At 48.3% G+C, this 25640-nt stretch overlaps 1 protein-coding gene across 5 annotated transcripts; it reads right to left on the reverse strand.

Annotated features, from left to right (window-relative positions):
* Positions 1-1201: 1201 nt before the first annotated feature.
* TOM1L2 (target of myb1 like 2 membrane trafficking protein) lies at positions 1202-25356 on the reverse strand. 5 transcript variants are annotated; one of them, XM_058156855.1, is made up of 15 exons: positions 25163-25356; positions 19025-19109; positions 18268-18346; positions 17975-18124; positions 17129-17263; positions 16622-16768; positions 16361-16477; positions 14725-14858; positions 13849-13897; positions 13142-13265; positions 12292-12409; positions 10968-11040; positions 5321-5380; positions 3654-3690; positions 1202-2826 (listed from the first exon to the last, which is right to left on the reverse strand). In XM_058156855.1, the coding sequence occupies exons 1-15, from the start codon at positions 25212-25214 to the stop codon at positions 2675-2677; spliced, it is 1512 nt and encodes a 503-aa protein (XP_058012838.1). In that variant the 5' UTR covers positions 25215-25356; the 3' UTR covers positions 1202-2674. The 5 variants fall into 5 exon arrangements, with proteins under 5 accessions (XP_058012838.1, XP_058012837.1, XP_058012839.1 ...); XM_058156854.1 differs by having other exon boundaries at positions 10968-11043; XM_058156856.1 differs by lacking the exon at positions 25163-25356 and adding an exon at positions 23636-23772 and having other exon boundaries at positions 10968-11043.
* Positions 25357-25640: the final 284 nt, after the last annotated feature.

Raw genomic sequence — 25640 nt, forward strand, 5'->3', positions numbered from 1 at the left:
CAGGTGCAACGTTTCTCCTTGTGTTTGTGCCCAACCAACCATGGGTGAGAGAGAGAGAGAGTTGGTGGCCGTTCCTCTCTAAGATTGCACTATTTTTTATTTATTGGGACGATTTTGACATGCAGAAACAATATATATATAAATATGTACAGAGACACAGAGACATCCAAAAGGAGAGTTAAGTGACCTCGGTTAATACAGCCTTATGCAAAAAAAACCCAAAACCAAATTCCAGGTGTTTTTGCTCTCTTTCAGGTATATGGTCACTAGTAGAAGAAAGAGAGAAGCCAGGATAGTTTTAAATTGGTTTCAGTGTTGTTAAAACTATCACTAGTATCGTTTTTACACTGTTAACCTTTTACATTTCCCTTCAAGCAGTAAATTCCATTCCCTCGAATAAAACTAAATGCTTTGAGTATGGTTTGTCAATAAATATTATCCATTTTTAAAATCAGGACAACTAGAGAAGAAGTTGTAGCTTTTAACTCTACAGATGGCGAGGCCATAAAACGGGTTTCGGGGAAAGGGAACGAGATCCTGAACAGTTAGCGGTTGGGTAGTCAGTGGGGGAGAAACAGAGACTAGCTAAGGGCAAACCAATGGGAAACTCGATGCTCTGGAGCAGGAATCTCCAACCTCGGCAACTTTAAGACTTGTGGACTTCAACTCCCAGAGCAAAGCTGGTTGAGGAACTCTGGGAGTTGAAGTCCACAAGTCTTAAAGTTGCCAAGGCTGGAGACCCCTGCTCTGGAGGGGAGAAGAGACTGGGGTGGGGGGAGCTGGTTTCTTGGGGTTGCTTCTTGGTTAAAGGGCGAAAAGTTTGGGTGCCAAGATGAGGTGGCAGGCCAAGGGGCTGGAGCTTAACTGGCCAAGGAGGGGAAGGGAAGATCCAGCTGCTTTTCCTGCAGACCCCTGATGGGTTATCAGGATCACCCAGAAACATCCAGAACGCTGACTGAGGACTCGAGGTTCTGTGCCAAGTGACGGCTGGCAGTGGGGGAAATCTCGGGACAAAGGTCACGTCACAGGCAACAAAATGCAGCCTCTTTCCCAGGCTGGCAGTGGCCCTGCCAGCAGGCAAATCAAGCAGGTTCTCTGCCTAGCAGCATGGAAGGAAGGGTCACTTCCTCTCCTGGGGCAAAGGCAGAGCGGCAGCCTCCAGTGCCCAGCATGGATGGGTGAAAGGAGGCCAGGATGCCCCTTCAGTTTGGAGCCCACGCATTTTAATTCAACTTAATTCCACCAGCACCCAGTTATTTTTGTATCCTCTTAAAAGACTTTTCGATGGCCTCTGCCCTGTGGGAATGGGTCCTCTTGAAACATTTTCCCTTTTCTTAAAATAAAGCTGGGAGGCGGGGATTGGGGGGGGGAGAAGGCTACAATATCTCCCTGAAGTGGGATGAGGTTTTTCTAAAAAAGAATTGGGTCTCTTTTCTGGTTGACACGGCAGCATTAAACAAAAGACTGCAGGAGAACACGTACTGAGAGAGACAGGAGAAAAAAGCAAGATAGTGCAAGGTGGGGGGGGGGAATGGTGAAGCCCCCCCCCCCCCCCCCCCAGGCACTGCTGAAATGCTGGAGTCAGAGGAGGGCAGAAGCCCCCACTCATTCCAGCAGGGCTGCCCCCACACTGCTTTCCACTCTTTTGTTAGTGTTTAAAAGAGTCCCACCTGATCATATAGTCCATTTAGTGCTTTAAAATGCAAATAAGGTTCTAACACGCACTCACGCACACACATACACACAGTGTTTCACACCTCCAGACGCAACTGCCCCCATGGGGTTAACATTTCCAGTGCAAAGTGCAATCTCGTCCCTTTCTTTCCCTTATCAGTTCTTGTAAAGACAGAGGGATGGAAGGAGGGAAGGAGGGGCACACTGGCCTGTCCCCATCCACACAGGTGGGACTGAATTTCTGACCTACTTAGAGAAGGGGAGGGGGGCTCAAGGGGAGAAAAGACAGGCAGCTGGTTCGCTCTGGGGCCTGCAGAGAGAGAGGCTCCTTCGGAACCCGCAGAACCTGCACAGCTATCCTGGCTAAACAAAGCTGCCTTCGCACAAACAAATCTCCTTCCCATGATAGCTTTACTATAGCAACTCCCCCTCCCCCTGCAGAGCTAAGAGAGGAGAAGGTAGCAATGGCGATGATGATGATGATGATGATGATGCTGGAAGGTCAGGCTTGATTTTTGCAGGTCAAGAGGAAGGGACCGCAGGCCGGGCTTTGGAGTCGTCCTAAGTAGAGCCAAGCCAGGACTGAATGCATGGCTATTGTGCATAAAGCAAGAGGAGTGGGGGGGGGAAGGGGGGAGGTCCGGGAAGTGAGTGGGAATGGAGTCTGTGCAAGTAGTCATGCAGATCTCTCACTTCAAAAAAAAAAAAAAAAAAAAGTGGGGGGGGGGAATCTCAGCATCGTCAAAGGGGCAGGGGTGTGAGAGGGAGCAACGTGAGAAACCACCCCTATCCGAGTGGTAGAACGGCTGTCAAGACCCTCCCGAGGTTAAGGAAATGGGGCTGAGCCCCGGAGGAGGAGGAGGAGGAGAGAAAAGAGCCACCTGTTCTGGGGCCACTGGGGATGGGAAGGGGCCCCTCGCTAGCCAGACTGCTCTTGCCATGGGCTGCCGCTGCACCGCCTCCTTCTCTGCGGGGGGGGGGGAGGGGGGGCGGAGGACCGTTACAGAGCGAAAAGGGCGTCCTCGGACCGCTCCGGCTTCCTTTTGCTAGGCGGGTTCGCTGGTGGTGGTGTGGGCTCCTCCTGAGGAGGGGAGGGCAGGTTGGGGATCCTTTCCGCCGCTTTGGCACGCTCCTCCAGGAAGCGGTCGAATTCTGCAAGGTTTAAAACAAAGCAAAATGAAACAAAAAGACCTGAAGGCTCAGAGAGAAATGATCCCAAAGCTAAATGTCTCTGGAGATTCTCCGTCCTCCAGGTCAAGGTTGTCCCGAAGGTGCATTTTTTTTCAAGAGGCAATTGGACTTTCCGGTTTCGCTTCTCATGCAAGAAGCTTCTTCAGCTCTGAAGAAGAAGAAGCAGCATCTCGGATGAGAAATGAACCAAAGGAAAACCGGAAAGTCCAGCTGCCTCTTGAAAAAAAATGCACCTTCAGGAGTCTCAATGCTATTTCATGATCCATCCCATCGACTCTTCCCTCCCGGTCAAAATCCACCCGGGGATGGCCTGAAGAGCACCTGGTTGGGGGTGACCGCCCTGGGGTCAGCTTTGACCCCATCTGCTGGAAAAGGCAGGGCTTGGGGTCCGAAATGTGATTGTCTGGAGGAGAAATGGCTGGCTGGCTGGCTGGCTGCAAGCTTTAACGGAATAACAGAGTTGGAAGGGACCTTGGAGGTCTTCTAGTCCAACCCCCTGTTCAAGCAGGAAACCCTACACACCATTTCCGACAAATGGTTGTCCAATCTTTCTTCCTGGCCTACATTTCCCACATACCCAGTTTGCAGAACTAGTGAGGGAGGGGCAGGCCATGCAGGGCCACACGTTTTCCATCCTGCTAGGCTTCATTAGCTCCACTCTCTCGGGTGTTGGGGGGGGGAATGTCTCTACAGTCCATTGCTGGGGGTGAGGAGTCCTCCCCATCGTCTGGCAGCTCATCCTTTTCAATAGCTAAGGCAGCACCTCGATCCCTGGGCCGCTTACGTACCTTCGCTGGTCACGCCTTCTTCCAGCTCATCTCCTTTCTGGAATTGGAGAAAGAAGGAAAGGGGGAGTGGGGAAGAAAAGAGAGAGAGCTTATCATTTTGATACCCTTCCTCCTTTGAGAAGAACTGCAGAGAGTGTAAATACGTTGCCAGCCAGGTGAGCCAACTGAGGCTGGTCCCAAAATCTGGTCCCCGAGTTGCCCCAACTCAGGATTAAAAAGAAAAAAAAAACAGCAAGAAAATATGGTCGCTGGACAAGGGTCCACAGATTTCCGGGAATGAAAAACAGGGAATGACCCCAGCGTAGGAGAATCAATCCTCCAACGGACAAAAGGGACCTTCCAGATTCAGGGGTCGGCTTCCCCCAAGCTGCCCAGTTTGGGCACCTTCGAAAAAGCTGGGATGATGAGGTGCCTGGAAGGAGACGAGGCAACCCAGCGACTTTAACCGTAAGGCAAAGATGGGCTGACTCCATACACCTCACCAAGCCCGCTATCCTGAAAAGTCTTAGAAGCAGCAGCTTTCATGCCCTGCCTCTGTTAGAAAGTGCTTGTCCTGCTTGGAGTAAGGGGGCACCATGGGCCTTTCTCTTCCCAAGGACCCTTCTTGGCATCCCCACAGTCAGGGCAAAAGCACAGGCCTGGGAGGAGGGAACACCCCTCCTCTTATGAAATCCAAAGCAAAGGATCAGCCTGCATGGAGAGACACATGGGATCTACCATGCAGGAGGCGGTGATCCTATCCAGCCAGCCGTGTCCTTTGGGGCGGACATGACATTTCCTGGGGGACTTTTTCCCCTTCCTTTGGATATTTTTCTGCTCTGTATTTTGTAATGTATTTCTATAGACCCGTGTTTCCTAATCTTGGCAACTTTCAGAGATGTGGACTTCACCTCCCAGAATTCCCCAGCCAGTTATGCTGAGGTTGGACCCCCACTGCTGAAGACTTCATGGGGTCTGGGGAATTCTGGGAGCTGAAGTCCGCTCCTCTTAAGAATGGCCAAGGCTAAGAAACATTGTTTATACACCTTCTAAGTTCCTCGGGGTTGGCCAATACTTTCCTCTCCTTCAGCACACATCTGTTGCAGATGCTACCCATATTGGATGGCTTCTACCTGCAGCTCAGCCAGAAGTCCAACCCACCCTGCCTTCCTTTCACTCCACACCTTCGCCCAGGAGTACCTTGACTTACGACCACAATTGAGCCCAACGTTTCTGTCGCTAAGTGAAATATTTAAGTGAGCTTTGCCCCATTTTTATGATTTTTCTTGCCCCTGCTGCTAAGCGAGTCACTGCAATTAAGTCAGTCACACAATTGTTAAATAAATCTGGCTTTCTCATTGGACTTTGCTTATCGGAAGGCTACAAAAGCAGATCAGGTAACCTGGGACACTGCGACCATCATGAATACGAACCCGTGGCCAAGCACTGAATTTGGATCACGTGACCAGGGGGATGCTGTAACAGTCATTCCGTGAGAAAAATGGCCATAAGTGACTTTTTTCAGTGGTGGTGTAACCAAAGTTACAGTCACTAAATGAACTGTTGTAAGTCGAGCACTACCTGTGCTTTAGAAAGGTATGCCAAAGGAGAGCTCCTACCCTGGCAGCGCCCTGCCCTCCTCAGAGGCCAATTTTAAAAAAGTAAAAGAGGACCAAAGAGTCTCTTACCACGTCGGTACTCAGCCACTCCTCAATGTCCTCCATGACAGAGGATTGTGGGACAGGAATCTAGGCAGGGCAGCAAAGACGGAAAAACAAGACCAAAAACACACCCAGAAATATGGGCCCAGAATGAGACAAAGAAAAAAGAGAGAGAGAGAGAGAGAGAGGAAGGAACAAAAGAGAGGGAAAAGAGGAAGAAACAAAAAACAAAAAACAAAAAAACAAATATAGGCTGTGTAAGATGCATTGCTGTCGTAAAATTAAAAAAAAAAGTGCATTGTTGTCATCGCACGGGGGGTCGCAACCGAACGGAAAAAAGCACACGCATAAACGAAGCAGTGCGAAAACGAGGCAACGTGGCTAGCAAAACTCAACACAGGAAAGGTTATGATGAGTGAAATGGTGGGGGGTGGGGGCGGTTGAGAGGGGGTGGGTGGGCATCCTCTAAACCAGGAGCAATGGGGCTGCCGATAATGGAAGACCGGAAAGCAGGAAGGATGCCCTGCAAGGGGAACGGGTGAGGGTTTGGGAACGGTGGTGCCGAAGTGTGCGGCCGGGTGAGAGAAACGAACTGGGGAAAGCTCAGCCCATAAGGGTCAGTCTTGGACAAGCTGCATGGACATCCGAAAATCCTTCGGGATTTAGTGAGGCGGTTCTGAATTCCGAGATTCCTTTCTTCCCTCTTCCTCTTTCATGGGCACAAAGAAGTGGTTGCTGGCCAAATTCTGGTCCACAAAGTTTGTAGGTGCTTCTGCGTACATACATGCACACACGCAGACACACAGCACACTCCTTCTGCCCCCCCCCCAAGTCTCTCTGGACAGTGGAGGGCGGATAACATTAGGCCGCCAAGTGATGGTCTAAATCAGGGGTGTCAAACTCAATTTCACTGAGGGCCGCATCAGGGTTGTGTTTAGCCTTGGGGGGACCAGCCTGGGTGTGGCGAGGTGGATGTGCCCAACTCGACTTGTGTCAGGGCCGCCTGTGGCGACCCAAGTGCTCTGCCAGTGAAAATGGGCTCTCGACCTCCGTTTTCGGCTGCAACGGCCTCTTGCAACCCTCCGCCAGCAAAAACAGAGCTCCATTCTCACTGGCAGAGCCACCCTGGGCCAGTCCTTTACGGTTTCCAGGGTGATCTAAGCAGTCCATGGGCCAGATCTGGCCCCCGGGCCTTGAGTTTGACACCCCTGGTCTAAATCAATATCACAGCCAATTTTAATCTGAATACAGGCTGGGGCCTCTCGCCCAAATTGATGCACAATCCAAAGAGCAATTCAACATTCAATTGCAACCGCGTCATTTGCCTCGCATTTCCAGCAGACTGCACTGTGTGGTTAGGTCTAAAAAACCCTTCTGTTCATTCCCCGCTTGGTAAAGATGGTTTGGCTCAAAGACGTGGGGTTACTCCAGACAAAGACTGGGGGGTGGGGAGAGAGAGAAACCTATCGGATCTTACCAGATTCCTTCTGCCGCAATCACACATCATGAGATTTCCCCGAGCTCAGGCTTGCACAGAAACCAAACGCTCATCGAAACTATCAAATTATACTCCAGCTTTAGATCCAAACCTGTATCTTGCCATTTCAGACATCGTAACTGCTGGCTTTTTATTTCTCATTTGCCAGACATTCCCCTTTCTCCAGTCCTGGGCTGCCTGGAACAGGAGCGACCGCTATAACCATGGCTTGTTGATTCAGGTATTGTGCCAAGTCACAGCTGGTGAAGCCACGGCTGGGGCCGGTTTTCATCACGGATCAAAATAGGAGGAAGCTCTTTCAAAGCCACTTGGCTGCTGAGCTGAGGCTACGAGGTGCCCAAACCGAATGGGGCTAGCAATCAAGACTGAGACACGTAGAAAAATATTGTTTGGAAAAGAGAATCAGCTTCAGGGTATCTCTGACCCAGCATGCTTTAAATCCTTTAAATTTCCAGGGACTCTTGGTGTGTCCTTGCACTTCCTTCTCACCTGTCTGCTTGCACACTTGGGCAGATCACTTGTATTATTATGTGTCTCCTAAAAAGACACGGCTAACAGCTTCCGCTGCTGGAAACATGGTTAGGGATTAGTTGGATAGAGGAGGTCAAATATGTCCGTGTTAAAAACAAACAGGGATGAGGAGCTTGTGAAGGAGCCAGCCTCTCCGATTCTCTACATGTGTTATTGAAGGGTCCATGAAGGGGGCAGTAACCTTTTTTCCAAGCTGAACAACACAAGCTAGCAGTCTGGATGCTTGGGACACTGGGGGCGGGCGAACGGAATTTTCAAGTCAGGGGGAGCTCTTAAGGATGTCCCCAGGAAATTGAAGCAGCAATATTATCTGCTCAGGGGATTTACAAGGTAAAAGATGTCTCCATTCTCCATTCTCTCCATTCTCTCTTGGGGGAGGGAGCTCTTTACAAAGTAGTTCAACCCCACTAAACATCACTCTGTCCACTAAACCATTTGCACCCGCTTTTCCAAACCGAAGTCCTTCCCCTCTTTACTGTTTTTCTAAGAGTTTGTCTCCTGCAAAAATTCACATTTTCTTTTCCTCTCTTCCTCCCCCCACCCCCGATTTCTATTACTTTTTTAAAAAGTTCTCTTTTGTATTTTATATTTTGATAAACCAATAAAAATATGATGGGGGGAAAAAAGGCTGGGATCCCATGTAAACTCTTCAAGGTGACTTAACTAATGTCCCACTAACTCCTGCCCTTTCCTGCCTAGCCGTATTTAGGGTTTTTCCTTCCTCTTCCTTCCTTTGCAATAATAATAATAATAATAATAATAATAATAATAATAATAATAATAATAATAATAATAATAATAATAATAATAATAATAATAATAATAATAATAATATAGTTTGAAAGCAACAGAATCTTTCAGGAGAAGTTTATATCCAGCGTGCTTTGCTTCTTGCAAGCCGGGGGCCAAGCTTATCAGATTGCCAGCTGTGGGTGTGCAGAGTAAGGCACACAATACAGAGCGTAGAACAGTGTTTCTCAAGCTGGGCCACTTGCAGATGCGTGGACTTCAACTCCCAGCATAGCTGGCTGAGGAATTCTGGGAGTTGAAGTCCACGCATCTTCAAGTGGCCCAGCTTGAAAAAGACTCATGTAGGAGAGACCTGTCTGCTATTTTCAGTTTTCTGCTCTTGCAGGACATGTTGTTATTTTTCTCCTCTTCCTCCCAAGCTTAGCAGAAAGACGGATGAACCTAGGGCTGCCCAGGTGTGCTGAGCTTCTGGGATGCCCAGACGGGGATGGGAGTTGAAGTCCAAAACATCTGAAGGCAACAGAGCGTAAGAGGAAGAGACCCTCTTTCACCTGAGCTTAAGGTTGCTCTTTTGCGCTGCCTTGGTCAACCTTTTGCAAAACCCAAACGTCGAAAGGCTTGTGTTTACCAGGGAGGGGAAAAAGGTAATACTGCAGGTATTAAAAAAAAAGAAGATGACGACGATGACAGTACAAGGAACCAACCCGTGGAGAGATCCATCCAAGTATTGGAAAACAAGGCCGGCGCACGAACATTACGTCTCTTTGTCCTAGTCCCCCCACCGTCTGAAAGAAGTACAAGTATTCCTCGACTTACGACCAAAATTGAGCCCAACATTTCTATTGTCAAGTGAAAGATTTGTTAAGTGAGTTTTGCCCCGTTTTACGACCTTTCTTGCCTCGGTTGTTAAATGAATCTGGCTTCTCTGTTGACTTTGAAGGTCGCAAAAGGGGGAAACAGACGTGACCCCAGGACGTTGCCACGGTCGTAAGTGTGAACCAGTTGCCAAGCGTCTGGATTTTGATCACCTGACCATGGGGATCCTGCAACGGTCCTAACCGGGAACAATGGTCCTAGGGCCGCTGTAAATTTTAACTGTCACTAAACGAACTGTTGTAGGTCGAGGAATACCTGTATTCAGCTCCTCGACCAGCCCATCCTTCCATCTCCCCAGATGAGGCTCCCCACCCGCACCCTCCTTTTACCGCCACCAGGCCGGTACTGTTGAACAGGTTGAGTGACAGGTAGACAGAGGGCGGTGAGGCCGGCGGAAAGGGACACCAGGAGGAGTGAGGGCAACATGGAGGGGGGAGGGGATGTCACCAGATGGCAAAATGGTGCTCACCATTCCTTGGGAGATGAGCCACCTGTCTATGGGCTCCATGGGGCAACGCCCACCTTTACCTCTCCGCTGTGTGTTGAGAACAGAAAGCCTCATTACCGTAGGTAACAAAAAAAGAAAAAGAAAAAAGAACCATGTCCCCCCCCCCCCAAGGCAGACACGGGATGTCCAGCTGCAGGCGCCTGGAGAAAAAACTTTGGGCATCCCAGCCTCCCACCCGGTTCTACCTGTGGGTGACCCTGCCGAGCATCGACAGCCTGAGGGTAGAAGAAACGCCCCTCTGTACCCAATTCCAGAGCCAAGAGGGCATTGAAGCGGGCACAAAAGTCCTACGTCTTTGTTTGCAAGGATCTCAACAAGCCATGCTTTGGGTACTAGCCAGCCAAGGCTGCAGGTAGACCTCGATTTAGGATTACAAATGGGACCAGGATTTCTGCTGCTAAGCGAGACAGTTATGGAAGTCGTGCCCGGTTTTACCAATTTTTTAGCCATGGTTAAATGTATCAAGGCTGAAAATTGAAAGGACAGTGATTGCTACGGTGTACAAAGGTTTCCAACACCTTTAAGTCAGCTGGAGAGCAAAATAAAAACGTTTTCACCTGCAGGCAAAGTCTTGGTGGGAGGAGACACTCCTTCAGGTACTTTGACCCTGCTCCAGGAGGCCCTTTGAGCTGACAACACACTAAGCAGTTTGCCCTCAACCTGGTGCCCTCCAGACCTGTGCAATTCATTCTCTCGAGCCAAACTCAGGAGAGTTAAGGCCTGAACCAGGGCTTAAATGGGAGCAAAGGTTCCCTATCACAGAGTATTACCACTGGAGCGATCTGGATTCAAATCCTGGCCATAAAGTTGATTGGGCAAATGCAAATCTCGCGTTTTAATGGTGACGATAAAAATGGGGACAGAGGAAGAAAACAGAGCCACGGACACTGCCTTGAGCTGTGTTTGGGGGAAGCACAAAGGTGGCCCATTATTCTGATGAAATAAAATTAATTAGAGATCGACGGATATTTGGATGCTACAAAGGCCAGAATATGGAAGGGCGTGATCAGCTGGAGAAAGTATAAAAGCCTGAGGAGGGGAGGGGAAACCCCCCTCCTGTGGGAGATGAGGTTCACAAATCAGGACTCTGTGCTTAGCACTCAATCTGGACTGCAAGGGGGGGGGGGAAGGAAAGTCATTCCATCCGTCCGTCCCCCCCACCCCACCCCCCGGTCCTAAAGTAGCACCTCGCCTTTCTCCACACTAAATCAGTGGTCCTTTTAAGCACAAATGAAGCTGAGAGAGAAGGTGGTGGGTCTTTGGGCCATCCTCCGGAGTTTCCCATTGACCCACTCATTATCTGGTCCCCAAATACTTCTAGACTGCTGAGTCCCCCCCCACCCACCATGACCAAACAAGGAGATGACCCCAGATAGCTCTGCCACACTTCCAGTCAGGTACCCCAAAAACAGACAATTGCACACAAGGGGACACACTGCCCTTCTGTGTCCTCAGTTTAAGAATGTGACACACACACACACCCCTTTGGTAACACAGCAGAACGGACTTACCCCTCCTGAACTGGGTTTCCGGATATCTGGGGCAGGTGCCATCCCTTTAGCTGTTTGTGGATCCTCCCTTGTCCTGCTGGACAAAAGGAAAGAAAAGAATTGCTAGAATAACCAGAAAGCAACAACAGCAAAAGAAAACCTATGAAAGAGAGACCCAAAGCAGGCTGATTTTGTTGGCAAAAAAGAAAAGAAAACCACCAGCGCAGCCACATGCCAGCACACTTAACTCTTCCGCCCCTGGGGGCAGATTGGATTATGGGGAACTGAATATGCACATGTAGAAAGTTGCACTTCACTACCTCCTAAATCTGGGGATTTCACGTCTCCCAGAAGCCCACCAGGCCAATCCAATTAAGGCAGAGGGAGCCGATTAGATAAAAATCCGCCCCCCCTCCTTTAAATCTGCCACAAGGTGGAGCCAATGGAACAAAGAGGAGAAAGCATCATTCATGCTTAAATACCGAGGAGTCTCTGGGAGGTCTCTGGGGGCTGTAATTCATCCAGCAAATCTCCAGAAAGCCAGGAGGACTCCATTTTTAACAGCCCTGAAAGCTGGGACAATCATATCACCAAAACAAGGGCTTGGCAAGGGCGAGGCCTTCCTGAGGTCTCATCAAAAGGTCTCAGGCTGTATTTCTGATTGTCTTTGATTTTCCACTGCATTTGGATTGGCTCTGAGTAGCCTAGAAATAGTCTGAAATACGATCTAACTGAGCGATCAAAATTCCCTCTCACAAAGCCCTCTGGGTAAGATCTGCTCCAATTGTGTATCTAAAAAAGGGAAAATGTATCTGCTGTAGCACAGTGGCCACGAAATGAAGGCGCCTGATCATTTGCTGGCTCAGATTTGAACCTGGGCCCAGGCCCAGAGGACGACTATTGGCCCGAACAGCTCTTTTGGTCCTAGGAGCCAGTTTTATCTAGTGGTTAAGGTGTCTGGCTAGAAAGCAGATGATGATGAGTTCTAGCCCTACTTTAGCCATGAAAACCAACTGGCAAAAGTGGGTCAATCATCAGGAGATTCTGAGTTCTAGTCCCACTTCAGGCATGAAAGTCAGATGGGCGACTGTGGGCCAATCACCAGGAGGTGGAGAGTTCTAGTCCCATCTTAGGCATGAAAGATGGCTGGGTTACTTTGGTCCAATCACTCTCATTCAGCCCAACCCACCTCACAGGGTTGTTGTTGTGAGGAAAACAGGAGGAGGAAGGCGTGTTGGATCTGTTCATCATCTTGAGTTTCATTTGTAAAAATGATAAAAGGCAGAATACAGACAAGTACAGACATTTTCAGAGAGGCAGAGCAATTCATGCCACGGCCACTTACGTTTTACGCTGATCTGCCACGGAGACGCCTCTCGTTTGTGCAAAGACGTCAAAGTCATCCCGGGGATTGCTGTGGGGGAGCGAGCTGAGGGCCCCACTCACGTTGTTTGTGCCCAAATCTATGGAGAAGACACAGAGGACAAAAAGGAAGACTGCTTAAGTAAAGCCTGTTTGGCTTTGAACAAAAAAGTAGCACTCTGTCGTTTGAGAAAGATGAGCCTGAGTGCATACGCACGTTCCCTGTAGCCCAATTTCCCCTTCTTCCTCTTCTTCTTCTTCGTCCGTTCCCGTGGACAAAAGAGCCTACCCTCTACCTGGCTGGGATCTGAAAGATGAGCTCAGATCGAAAACTCATCTTCGGGGAGGGGAGGAAAGAGGAAGATCAGATTCAGGAGGAGGACAGATTGGGAAGGAAATGGTGCCTCATCCAGTCCTCCCCGCCCGTTTGCGGTGCCGAAGACTCCAAGCCAGAGAAGGGACCACCGAAATCAATAAATGAGACACAGCTTGAGTGTAATATGGGACGTAAATTTTGACTCTTAAGAGCCCCACTGGGACAAACACGGATTTGCGCACAGCATGGTTGATGATTGAGCGCAAGCTAATGAAAGGCGGTGTCTTATCGCAGAGACTTATTGTGCACAAATCCATTACGAATGAAAAAGGGCCTCATATCTAAATGCAGTGTTGGCTCCTAGGTGTTTCCTCCTAGAGAGCTGCCAGCTTCCAACATCGGCAACTACCTAAGCACACTTGGCAACTTCTCAAGTTTCAAAGGCCCTCACTGTGGACTAGCTTCTTGAGACTTCCTCCAACTCTTTGAGAAACAGAAGGGAAACTAAAATACTCACCGAGCCCAGCAAGCTGAGAGGAAAGGGTAGAGGCGGGGGCTGTGTTTCCCACCATGGGGCTGACCACTGCTGGGGACCCAGGGCCCAGGTCTATTAAGTTGTCCTCGGTCACCTCGCTGAGAACCTGCAGGGACACAGAGGGCAGCAGCAGAGGTCATACGGGACCACAGGAGTCAAAGGCAGCACCAGGTGGCTCTGTTAAAGCCCAGGATGTTACAGCCAGGAGGGGTGCATGTATACAAGCACACGCCCCCATAAACCTCTCTTCAGATGCTCTTTCTTTCCTTGGCCACGTCACTTCGGCTAAAAGGGGCAGAATTCTGCCAGTACTGAGCCTTCCCTCCCAACACCTCCCAACAGGAGGAGAATTATGATCAACTACATACAGAAAAAACAGGCAGAACTTTGAGCCATTTGGGCCACCATCCTGATTTTCTGATTAGGACAATGGTATTCCAAGAACAGGCAACGGTTGAATTTCCAGTCTAGGTATTTCCACATTATCCTGTTCCTGATCAGCTTGACATGGCTGGATTCCTCCCAATCTGCCAGCAGACCTTTGACTGTTGCTTTGCCAACAAAGACACAACCAGTTATGCTTAATATTCAGGATAAACATTGGCAATTCCGAGGGGAAGAGTACATTCTGGTCTCAAGGACAGAGAGGAGCTGTTACTCTGCTTAGAAAGGCTGGCGGGAGGACTTACTCCGTTGCTTGAATTCTGTGCTGATCGGCCCAGCCTGTATCGTTCAAACCTACAAGGAGACAAGGAGAGATGAAAAAGGAGGGTAAGGGGCAGTTTTGAAGAAGTGTGGATCTTCACCCAAAAGCAGGACTGGGGAGAAGAAATTACTGTGGAGCCAAAGGAGGAAGAGTTGATTCCAAGTAAGACACGCAGGAGATCATTACAAGACCCATATGCCATTCTTTCCCCATCTCCCTGGTTGCCCATGAAAGTTAACCCAAAGGGGCCGCAGGAAGTTCCTCCATGGAGTGCTGGTTGGTTTTCTCTCTCTCTCTCTCTCATTCTGGCCATACTTAAGCACTTAACTGGACTTGATATCTGCTTCCAGGCAAACAAACACCCCCCGTCCCACAAAACAGATCAAATGCTTGGGATCTGTTTTGCAGGGCAAGGCCCACACCTGGAATGCAATATCCTGACGGCCACGACCTGCCAGCAACCGGTTCCAGTTTTTGGATGCCTGGCTAGCATGCATGATTTTCCACATGGATGCTTTTTCCAGGAGGTTCTTTCTGGACATCTAGCGTCCAACTGTACGCATGACACCTCACCCGGCCAGGCATCAGTGTAGGCAGCCGGGAGTCAGTTATTGACAGCTGAACAGCTGAGAAAGAACACAGCACTGACATTTCCATGGTTCTCTTCTGTGCCTCCAGGGAGGGAAGGGGAGGGGATGGAAGGAGAAGCCCAGGAAAGAAGAGGAAAGGAAAAAGGAATGCCTGCCCTTCTGAGGGACACCCCGCTGCCCAATGCTGTCACTTAGAGAGGGAAGGCCTGGGCTTGCTCTGCCCTCCTGCCAGGGGATCTAACTTCTCAAAGGGGGAAAAGAGACCCCACCTCTCGTATCGGAGGAAGACGTTATTCAGGTCATCGTTGGCATGCAGCAGCTCCTCGGTGACTTCTTCATTGGACACCCTGGAGATCAGCTCCACAATCCGTTGCTGCATCGCTCGGCAGGTGCGGTTCAGCTCCTAGGAGAGGAGGCAGGAAGGCGGCTGAGAGCAAGGAACAGCCTCCAGGGATGGCACCACAAGCAGGAGCCAGAATTTTCACCTCCAGGAGGAGGTCCTGCGGTCTTTTGAGGGTATGTTTGCCTCCAGGTGTCTCTTAGGGAGGCTGTGGCCACATCTGGCCTCTCTTGTCTGCTGTTTTGGCTCCCTCTGCAAAAGGAGCCCAGCCTCTCTAGAAGATCCACCACTGGACCTCACATCTACAACAAGAGAAGCCAGCTCCCTACCCCCCCCCACCCGGATTTTCTGTGAGTGGTGACCTTGAACAAAAGCTGGCCTGAATCTGGAGGCTTCCCTGCCAGAGTGAGAAATCAGCAGAATGGTGACAGCATCCAACCTTTGAGAAGCTGCCTGGGCTTCCTCTGCCAAACTGACATTCAGAGTGTGGCATCCATCTCCACTCAGGTTCTCCAGCTGCTGAAACAGCTTGAAGACCAGGTTTGCCAACACTCAGCTTTAATCTTGTCAGTTTAGAGCCAGGAGGTGGCATTTCAGACGTCTGGACTCAAGTAGTGGAGACAGGCTGACACAACCGGCAGGTGCAGCATCGGGAAATTGCCTTGTGCACCAGTGCTTAGTGGCGTCTATTGTTTGGCCCTATTTCTAAGAGGCAACAACCAACCACACATTTATCTCAGTTTCTTCGATCCAAGTCACTATAAAGGGGCACCTACAGACAATGGCTTGCTCTCTGTCATCCCGGAAGGCCGGGGAGAGAATAATGGTCTTAAATCCCAGGAAGACAGGTAACGTTCGCATCTGGTTGAAGTGAGCCTTACTCCCCAAAGCCTCTGGCCGTTGGTGAAACCAGACTGCATGTGACTTCTGGCGAACAAGAGGGGTGGGGAAGGGAAGGGAAGGGCTGGGGGTGTCGTTCCACAGGTGACTATAAAGAGAGGTGGAGAAACCATCTGTCATGAATCCTTCCCCAAGCAACAGATTCCAATGACCTCTTCCGACTCTGGGGCTTTAGATGTCGCTCCGGATTAAATGGTCTGAGTCTATCAAAACCAGGAAAGATAAATCAAATACCCTCAACTTACGACCATAACTAAGCTCAAAGTTTCTGTTGCTAACGGAGACATCTCTTAAGTGAATTTTGCCCCGTTCTATGACCTTTCTTGCCACCATTGTTAAGCGAAACACTGCAGCGGTTAAGTCAGTTAGTAACACAGGGGGTTCAGTGAATCTGGTTTCCCCGTTGACTTTGCTGGGCAGATGATCGCAAAAAGGGGGTCATGTGACCCCGGGATGCTGTAACCGTCATAAATAAGAGCCAGCGGCCAAGCGTCTTAATTTTGATCACGTGACCCTGGGGAGGCTGCAATGGATGTGAGAAAAATGCTCACGTAAGTCACTTCTTCTGGTGCCGTTCTAACTTTGAATGGTCACTAAATGAATGGTCATGAGTTGAGGACTACATGTGCAGAAGAGCTAGGGAAACTGCCCTCTCGTAGATTCACCTGCAGTAACTCAAGGTCTGAGGGATCCTCTTGCCCAGGGATCATTTCCGTGAGCATCTCCGACATCACCTTGGTGTTGCCACGAACAACGTCCAACTCGCTACGTAATCGTGCAATCTGGTGGGGGAGAGAAGGGGGGGAAGGCCGGGAAGGAGGAAAGCACTTTTGTATATAAAAGCCAACACAGGTCTCCTGAAGGAGTGTGGGGGAGGGGCCACACTCCCCACCCCCACCCCTGAGCCCCTTCCTCCAGAGCTCCACCTGTTCCGTATTTGCTATGATGGGGCCGGTCACATTCAGAGGAGGGGTCTGAGGAGCCGGGAAGGACGTAGGGGAGGTGCTGGAGCTCATCTTTTGCTGAGACTGGGACTTGTGCATGTTGGCAGCTGGGTCAATTTCAGGAACGCTCTAGCAAAGGAAATGGCAGTTCATGAAAGAGAGACCCAGTCCACATTTAAATATGCAGAGGGGAGGGTGTCCGCTTGTGTGTGTCTGTTTTCAACAGTCACCTAAACGGTCTGGAGGCCCAAAGACTGGGTAGCCTCCCATCCAAGCAGCTAGTAGCCCATCACCCTGGCAGACGGACAGGGTGCTAAAAGGGTCAGATCCTGCAAGGTTGTTCTAAAAGGCAGCTGTCTTTTCTGGATCAATGAATATCCAGTGGTGTTCTAGGGTTCATTACACTACAATTTATCCCCCTCTTTCATTTGCAGTTCAGGGTCTGGGTCCTTGGGTAGGAGCTCTTATCTTCCATGCTTAGAGACTTACTCTCTGTGGGGTGTGTATTGGAGACAGGGCATCCAAATCCGCAACAGGAAACTCTATGCCTTTCCTCTTGAGCTCTTCGTAAATATGCACCACTCCTGTGAGGTCAGGGCTGCTTCGAAAGGCATCAGCCCAAGCCTGGGGGGAGGGGGGGGAGGGGGGGGAGAGGAACAGGGAAAATTGTCAGGCTGTTTTTACACAATCCATATTTCTTCACTGGGGCACCAGGACCGGTTCCATGGAGAGAGGTTTTCCGCGGACCGGAGGGGGTGTGGTTTCATGTGCTGCCTGCTTTTTCATGTTTCATGTTTTCATGTTTTTATGTGCTACAGCCCGGTGCCTGGAGGTTGGGGACCCCTGCACAAGGTTGTCTGAATGGATCGTTTTTTCTTGGAGCCATTACAACAGAGAGATCACAAGACAGCTCCCATAATAGCCCTAGGAGAGGGCCTCACTAGAGACCCTCCTGAAATTACCCCTCATCTTTAGTGTGATGGAGAGAAAAGCTATGAAATGGACTAGAAACAGTCATTCATCCTGACCCTCTTGCTTTTGGGCATGGAGACCTTTATGCACTGTGCTATTCGACAGTCAAAGGTGGGATTCAGAACCTCAAACATTGCGCAAATGAATCAGGCTGTTGCCCCAAAATCTTGAGAAGAGCCGTCAGGCCAAGGTGGCCAATGCTAGGCTTGATTCACTATTTCAAGTTAAGAAGCAGGGAGCTGCTGAATGTCCAGTTGGAAATATTGCCAGTAGAAGCTTCAAAACTAGGTGGCCTTAAAACCGTTAGGATTTGTGATGCTATATGCTCAGGGAGAAAGAGTGACTTAAATTAAAATAACATACCTGAATCAGGGCAAGGACTTTATCTTGAACGATGGTGGGAGGATTGTTCTTGGGTGAAATTATTTTAACCAGGACACCATCTATGAAATCTCGGTTTGCTACGAGGATATGGAAGCGATGGCCGCAGTTCTTTACACACGTTTCCAGGACCTTGGTGTGAAAAACACATTTCAGGTGCAGAAGAGAGAGTCAACACTCAGCATCCTAAAAAAAGAGAGCTGCTAGGTTGGGTCCTAGGATGATGGACATATTCCCCCACCCCAAGTCTCCAGATCTTGATTTCTTATACTTACCGTTAGAGCGAGCATCACCTCCCTGTAGTTTTTGTTTCCATTCAGCCTCTTCTTGAGCGCTCTAACGGCATCTTTCGGGCTGAGGAGGAAAGGAGGAGAGGATGGTAAACGCCCCGGGTGCCTCTGAAGCACAGAAACACAACAACCCTGGTTTTAAGCTGTTTGTGCACACCTGTTTTGAACCTGGGTGCTTGGAGGCACCGGCGTTTGCTCAATTACAGCGGAGCATCTCAAAGGAGAACAGAGTCCCCCAAGGGAACACACAAATACTTTCAGTAAATTAAAAAAAAACAAAAAAACCAAGCCAGGCCAGGAGCTATGAAGATGCTGAAAAGAAGCCAGCAAAAAGATGTTGTTTTTCTGATGCTTTTGTCTAAAAGGAGACTGCAGGAGATGGGCCAACAATACTGCTATGGTGTTTAAACAAAGAGAGCTGCTTTGGACTAAAGTATTCCAGCTACTTGAAATATTATTGAACAATTTCTTGAACAACATCTTACAGAACAAGCTCTTCAGGCTTAATCCTGGTGGCTGTTTGGCTCATACAACTTCAAGTCATTGGTCCATTTAGCATCATCTTCTCTGCTTGATTAGGGTTAAGGCAAGCAAACACTATCTGCAGTTAACGGGCGCCAAACATCTAAACTGCTGGCAGAGACCACCTGACCAACAAGCAACTACTCTTCCCAGAAAAGGAGGCCTCCAAAATAACAAAAGGCAATTTTGCCGTCAGCTAACAGGGTGTGCATACACATACCCTTCTTCTGTCTCATTGATGATGTCGCATATCTCCATGTTCAGCGTCCAGTCTTCGCTCTGTAGGGAGCCATCAGTGGCTTTTTCTGTAAGGCAACCAAATACGTTGCTCATTTTCTGCAAAATTGACAGCCAAACTGGTTAGCCTCACCTATAGCTCCATGCAGTACAACACAAGATATTCCATCAAGATTATCTTCCTTCTGAGCAAATGGTGCACTGCACACTTGTTCGGAATTACATAAAATATAGTGCCAACAGACTGTGTCACAGTTTGCAAAAAGTGAGCAACCTAAAGGGCCTGAAGTTTAGAAAATGACCCATAAAAGGTACCAGGAGAAGGAAAAGATTTCAGAAGTAGCTTGGAAGGGAAATACTTTGAAATCAAATTTTGAGTCTGCCAGCTTTCTGCCATCTGATAGAGCAACCTCTTCCGGCCAACAGCACTAAATCACCTGTGCTGTCCTTTTACCTTTTTTCCTTTTGTGCCAGAAAGCCTCTTAAGGAGGGGAGGCCCAAAGTCTAGGTCATGTTATCAAACTCAGTGTACATTGTTTTTTGAGGCCAAGAACTGAATTTTGAATGATGTGGCAAAAAGTAGGAGATTATGCCTTGGACAAAAAAAATCAGTGTTTAATATTTGCATTGAAATGTAATTATTATATAATATGCTACTTATCTATGTACTCTCTTATTACATGAAAAATTACTGTTTGGGAACAATTTTCAAAGTGTAAAGAGGTCTGAACATTTTTGATCTAGGTGAAAGCTGACAAATTATAACTGGGTATAACGTGTGGGGGGGGAGGCACACGGGCATACACACCCACCCACACCCATAAATACCCTTAAATACTTCATATTAGCAAGCGATAAAGCATATAAGTCAATCAATCTATTTCTTGTAATGTGTTCCTTTTGAAGATTTAATGTTCAGTTCCTGAGGATTTCCTATTGCAGTATAATCCATCTGAAATAGGCTTATGGCACCCTCAAAGCACTTTACAATATGGATGCGTTCTGGCGTGTACTTTATTATTTATCTGCAGAAATATTCAACCACCAAATCTGGAGTACCAATCACAGTCTGGTCTGAGGCCACTCCAGCATCTTGTCAAGTTATTCAGAGCGGCTAATTTACAATAAGTACTGCAGAGGGCTCTAATTTTATCAGAGGGGATAATAGGGGAGCTTTTGAGTTTTGTGGTCCAAAGTTGAAAAATAATCACCCCATCTTCTGTTTCAAGAAAATGGTCCTTTGCTATTTAGAGGGACTGCCGTGGAATACGATCTCCGGCTGTTAAAATCTGCCCACTTTTAGGTACTTTTGCCAACCTCATTTATGCCGCCCTCTTAAGTCACTGTCTGGATGCTGGGAAGAGTCAGTTGCAGACCACTAAGTTAAAGCCCAATTCTTGCAAGACAGATGGACTGAGCTAAACAATGGCTTACTGAATCACCCCTAAGTGAAAAGGTTGCTGGATGATGCAGAAGCCATGGTTTATGAACCGCAATAGCTAAGCTCACATGATATCTTCAGTTGAAACCCAAATAAATTCTATTTGGGCTTAGCTTGATGTGCGAACCAAGCCATTCTCTTGGTCAGCAGGCAATCTAATTGGAAACAGCTGTTCAGGATGAGAATTGGAAGAGAAATGGTCTATTTTTTTATGGGCAGGCCTGTGCTTGCTTTACAGATTTATCGTTTTTATTCCTGTTGTGCTACTGAGTAACCTGCGTGCCAAGCCATATTTTGCTTCCATTAGCAATATGTTGCATCGAACTAGACCTACTTGGTTTTTTTAAAAAAAATATTTGGAATCCTGCACAGAACTTAAACATTCTCATCCCCGCTTATTAAAGAAATAATTGTGGATCTTTCACCCTTTGGATTTTTGTCTTCAGGGATATTTTTGCATTAGCATTTGGCTATTAGCCACCAAATATGTCAGAGGCTAGCATACAATTTTGCATGTTTGAAAAAAAAGAGTAGGGAGGTATTAGAATGCCAAGGAAGATTCCATGCTTAGAGAAAAGGAACTAAAAAGCAATAGTCATCAGCAATAGTCGTGACCTGTTGACAGTAGTCATTTAATGACCTTTCAACTTGCAGGGAGGATCTAAGAAGAAACTATACTGTAGTTTGCGATTCTGCGGGTACCTTCATTAGCTAACTCTCAGCCTCAGGCAACAATTATTATGGTCTTCTCAGAGTTCAACACATCTCTGCAGGCTTACTCGGCCAACTCCGTGCTTTCACAGAAATCTTGTTCAATCTTTCATGGTGAAAAAATTCTGCCAGAAGAACCTTCTGCCATCGCAAATATGGCAAACACATAGAGGGAGTTGCATCAGGGATGAATGAATAAACATATTGCTCATTAACCTTCGGAAAGTGTTTATCCCTTTACTGCTTCAACCTGTTTCACAGCTGAGTTATTTACATTTTACAACAGAGAAAGATAAGCCTCTGATCATCTCAACCCTTTCCTGAACAGTGTTTGCTCATGTTTACCCAATGTCCTAGTGTGCTGGCGATTAAATTTTCATGGGAATCAATGCCATTTACTGGCAGAAGAAGTAAAATGCTGAAGCATTTCTAGCCCTAGATATTTTCCGAGACCACCGGGTTTAATTGCAGATGCCAAAGCTGTCATCAATCCTATAAGTTTTAATGGAACTAGTCTCCATCTTTTCCAACATCAAAAGGGCCCAAAGAACAAGAAACAGCCAGATAATTGCATCTCACACACAAGCCAGGAAAAAAACCACAGAAACATTCAACAAGGCAAATTCAGTGAACTATGAACTACTTTAGCCAAGGTTATACAGCAGATATTTCATCCAATATATGTTTGCTTTTCCATCCCCCTTCAAATTAAAGTGAAATCCCTCACAGGCTTCTCTGCTTTTTAAGGCCGCTTGCCCTATGCCACCAGAGGAAAACTTGTTATACCGTACATGATTTGCAGATCTTCAAAATTTCAGATTGAGATGGTAATAATAGGTTGGATGCCTTTTTTTCCCTGGATAGCCAGCAACCAGGTCACATAATGTCAGTGACATCCATACCAAAGTCTACAAGATTACTTAAGTCTTCAACACTAAAATTTCAAATCGGGGAGGAGGAGATGTGTGCGATTAAACTTTGGACAATTTCTGACATGAGACTTTGAAAACAACTGTTTCTTGACTGAGATCAGATCCTGCTCTGCAAGCCAAGTGGGATGTTTTGATCTTTTGATAAACACTGTGTGTGTAGCCAACCTTTGGTTCTTTTACTTTAAAAAAAATCAATAGCCGAAGAGTGCAATTTGTTTCTACTAGGCATTTTCTTCAGAATAAAGATTTTCAAGCTATTATTTCCCATCTCTTGCCTAAGAGGGCAGAAATAACGAGCGTGTAAGCTGAACGTCTTTTCTCATTTTGGAGTTGGCCAATTTTAGGCTTAGGAAACAGCTTCAATTTTCCAAGCGTAACTACTTCCATTGTGAAGTGCTACCTCTGCTTGTGCCCGCCGGGCTGGGCTCACTCACTCAGCTAAGCTATAGTTATGTTTAATAACTCCTTAAAAAATAACAATGGTTGCATTCATACAACATCCTAAACCAAGAAGAACTAAATCCCTTGCTGGCTGAACTAGCCCCTATATACTCTAATTCAAAGACGTGACAACTTCAAGGCAGCAACGTTCCAAGGAATTCATTCAAAAATTCCAAAGTCCCTCCTGAATCAAGACCACATAGAAACTGTTCTCTAACAAAACAAAGATTTTAAAAAGAAGAGCAGCAATGTCCTGTTTTTATCTGTTTCTCTTTCAGAGGTTTTTACGTTTTTCTCTCCCAACTGGTGTAACCCCCCTCAGGACTTTCAGCTTGCAACAATATGTGTACTGTAAAGAATATTCTTAGAATTGCAGTAATGTCTCCTTTTAAATAAAGGGATGTTCCGAGTCGCTTATTCAAGGTCTTGGTAAAGGTCAACAGAGTCAGGATGTAAATGACATTCCTTGGACTATAGACAACACTTTCATTATGCAACCCTCTCTTGAATAAAATGTCACAATTTGTTAGAAAAAAGGCCAGAATCTATTTTTGATTTTCCAAGAGCAAAAGGAAGGCACCCTAATTAGACTGTTGCCTTTTAGAGCAGGGTCTCTGATTTCTTTCTCAACAATTTAGCATCTGCCACAAAGAAAAATGGGCTCAAATTAAACAGCGTTTACCTGCTTTCGGACCAAGCATCCCTACAGCATTCACAAAACTATGCAACAATAAAATGTGTGTTGAAGTTTACTCTAATGATGCACAAGCAAGCAGTTAGCTTCATAAACTGATCAAGATCCTTCCCAGTAAGAAAAGTTTGTGGCCCACTTCCTAATTTTGACTAAAAGCTAGGTAGAAACCGACATAGATTTTGTATTTCTCAATTCTTCCTTCCAATTTCTCAATTCTTCTTTTCAATTCCTGTGTTATATGTCTCAACACGAGCCAGCGTATTCTCTCCCCCACATTTCTCAACCTTGCGCCTCAGCTCTGTCCACCTTTTCTCCTCTCTCCAAACTGAGTTCAAGAAGTGAATGAGCGGCCACTGATCAGAAAAGTCCACTCACCAAACAATTGTTGGGTCCTTCGGTTCTTTAAAGGCATGTTACATCCAGGAGCCTCGCAACCTGCCGTATAGTCATTTCCTTAAAGCGCACAGGCATTTATGCAAGGCGTTGCTTCTTTTAAAAAGAACAATTGGTGCACATCGCAAGGTCCTTGCACTCTAACACGTGGCTTTTGTACAACCATCAACCTTCCCACACCCTGCTTAGTCACTGTTTTTAAGCCAAGAAAACCACAGCTTCTTGAGCCTTAAGTGGAGAAGTTGCTGTATATATCCACAAACAATTCAATCATCTTTTCTTGGCTCCACCTCAGGGGATCTTTTTCAAGATTACAGGGCCTCTAAATCTGCACCTTGCTGTGTTTTCAAGTCAGTTTTCCCTCTTGGGCATCCTCTGTTTCATTTCCTGCCAGCATTCCTAGCTCTAAGCTCACCCACAAGTTCTGAGCATCTCTAACCTCTTCTTCTTCTTTTTGAGATCTCTTCCTTCATTCTCAGGCTGCCTCTTCCTACAACCTCGACCGCTCCCCCCTCCCTGACTTCTTTCCCCCTCTGCCACAGATCCTCCAAAGGTTTTGCACCCCTCTTATTCTCACCCCCCCCCAAAAAAACCCTGACAGATTACTACCAGGCAACCTCGCCTTTTATATCACTTTTCTCCCAAAACATTCTTTTTTTTAAATGCATGCTTTTTGTTTTTTGTTTTTTTAATCTTCCACAAAACAGGAGTCATCCTGCAGACGGATCCAGGTTTGGGAAGCTGCTGGGCGTGTCACGGCCGGCCGGCTTGGGCACACACTTTCATGGGCGGGCATAAGCCACACACGCACCCCACCTCTCCAGGGGGATAGCTGGCCTTTGCCTGGAGGGTCTTTGCAAGGACCTCTCCTCCAGAACCCCCCCCCCATGTGCCTTCAGAGAGACTTTGTACAGAGCTGTATAGAAAGGAAGAAGCTAATTTGCAGCTGCAAAAGCAGCAGCAGCTGGCCAGCTGGGAAAGTCCAGGCGATGCTCATCCAGCTGGGCACCCACTCTCACCCGAGAGGCGCCCACCCCCTCCTAGGCTGATTGGGGGCTGGGGTGCACATCTCAGCATCGCCATACATTGAAACCAACTACAAAGCCCCCCTCCCACCCCAACTACAAAGCCCCCCTCCCACCCCTGGTGTCCCAGATGGGGCACCAGGGACCAACCCCCCCCCCTGCGAAAGATGCTCTGCAGGGACCGAAGGGGGAGGGGCTGCTTTTTCTCATCCAGGGGAGGGGGAGGGGCACACCTGTGCAGGTGGGATGTTTGCAGACGTCAGAGGGGCTGGAAGGGGGTCACTGGGGAGCGGGCGCCTGCAGAGCTCCCCCTCCCCGCCTCGAACGGCCTCTTCAGCCCAACCGACTCCGGGGGTCCCAAAACGGGCCTAGGGGCCTAGGAGACCCCCTCCCCATCCGCGGCCCAGCCCCCCACTTGGCCTGAGGGCGCCTCAACCGAGCTCCAGCCGGGCCGAATCCTCCCCCTCGCCCGGTGCCGGCTTACCCAGGCTCTGCCCCACCGGGGTGGCGAAGGGGTTCCCCAGCAGAAACTCCATCTTAAGGATGACAACAAACGCGACCGGCCTCCCGGCCCGATCCGCCTCACGTCGCCTCTCACTCCGCCACTTCGTTCCGCCTCCCCGGCTTGAGCGACGGCTGCGGCGGCCAAGGGCGGCGGCGTTCGCGCCTCAGGACGGCCCCGGCTCCCTTTCTATTGGTCGGAATTCCCGAGGGGCGCTTTGTCATTGGATGAACGAGAAGCCCATCACTGTCAGGCCAGGGGGACTCGACTGGAAAGCGGACAGCTTCTGAGAGACGACGACGAGGCGGGGAGGGAGAGGACTCCGCCTTCCGCGCTTCGCCATTGGAGAACGCTGCGGGAGAAGCCCTCAGACTATTTGGGTAGCATTCGCAAGTGATTCGCAAGCCGTGGGGCTCCGACAACCAATCCCGAGAGGGAATGGCTGTTTATGTGGCTTTTC

The sequence above is a fragment of the Ahaetulla prasina genome, chromosome 14 (genome assembly GCF_028640845.1).
Source record: "Ahaetulla prasina isolate Xishuangbanna chromosome 14, ASM2864084v1, whole genome shotgun sequence".
In the NCBI taxonomy this organism is placed as follows: Eukaryota; Metazoa; Chordata; class Lepidosauria; order Squamata; family Colubridae; genus Ahaetulla; species Ahaetulla prasina.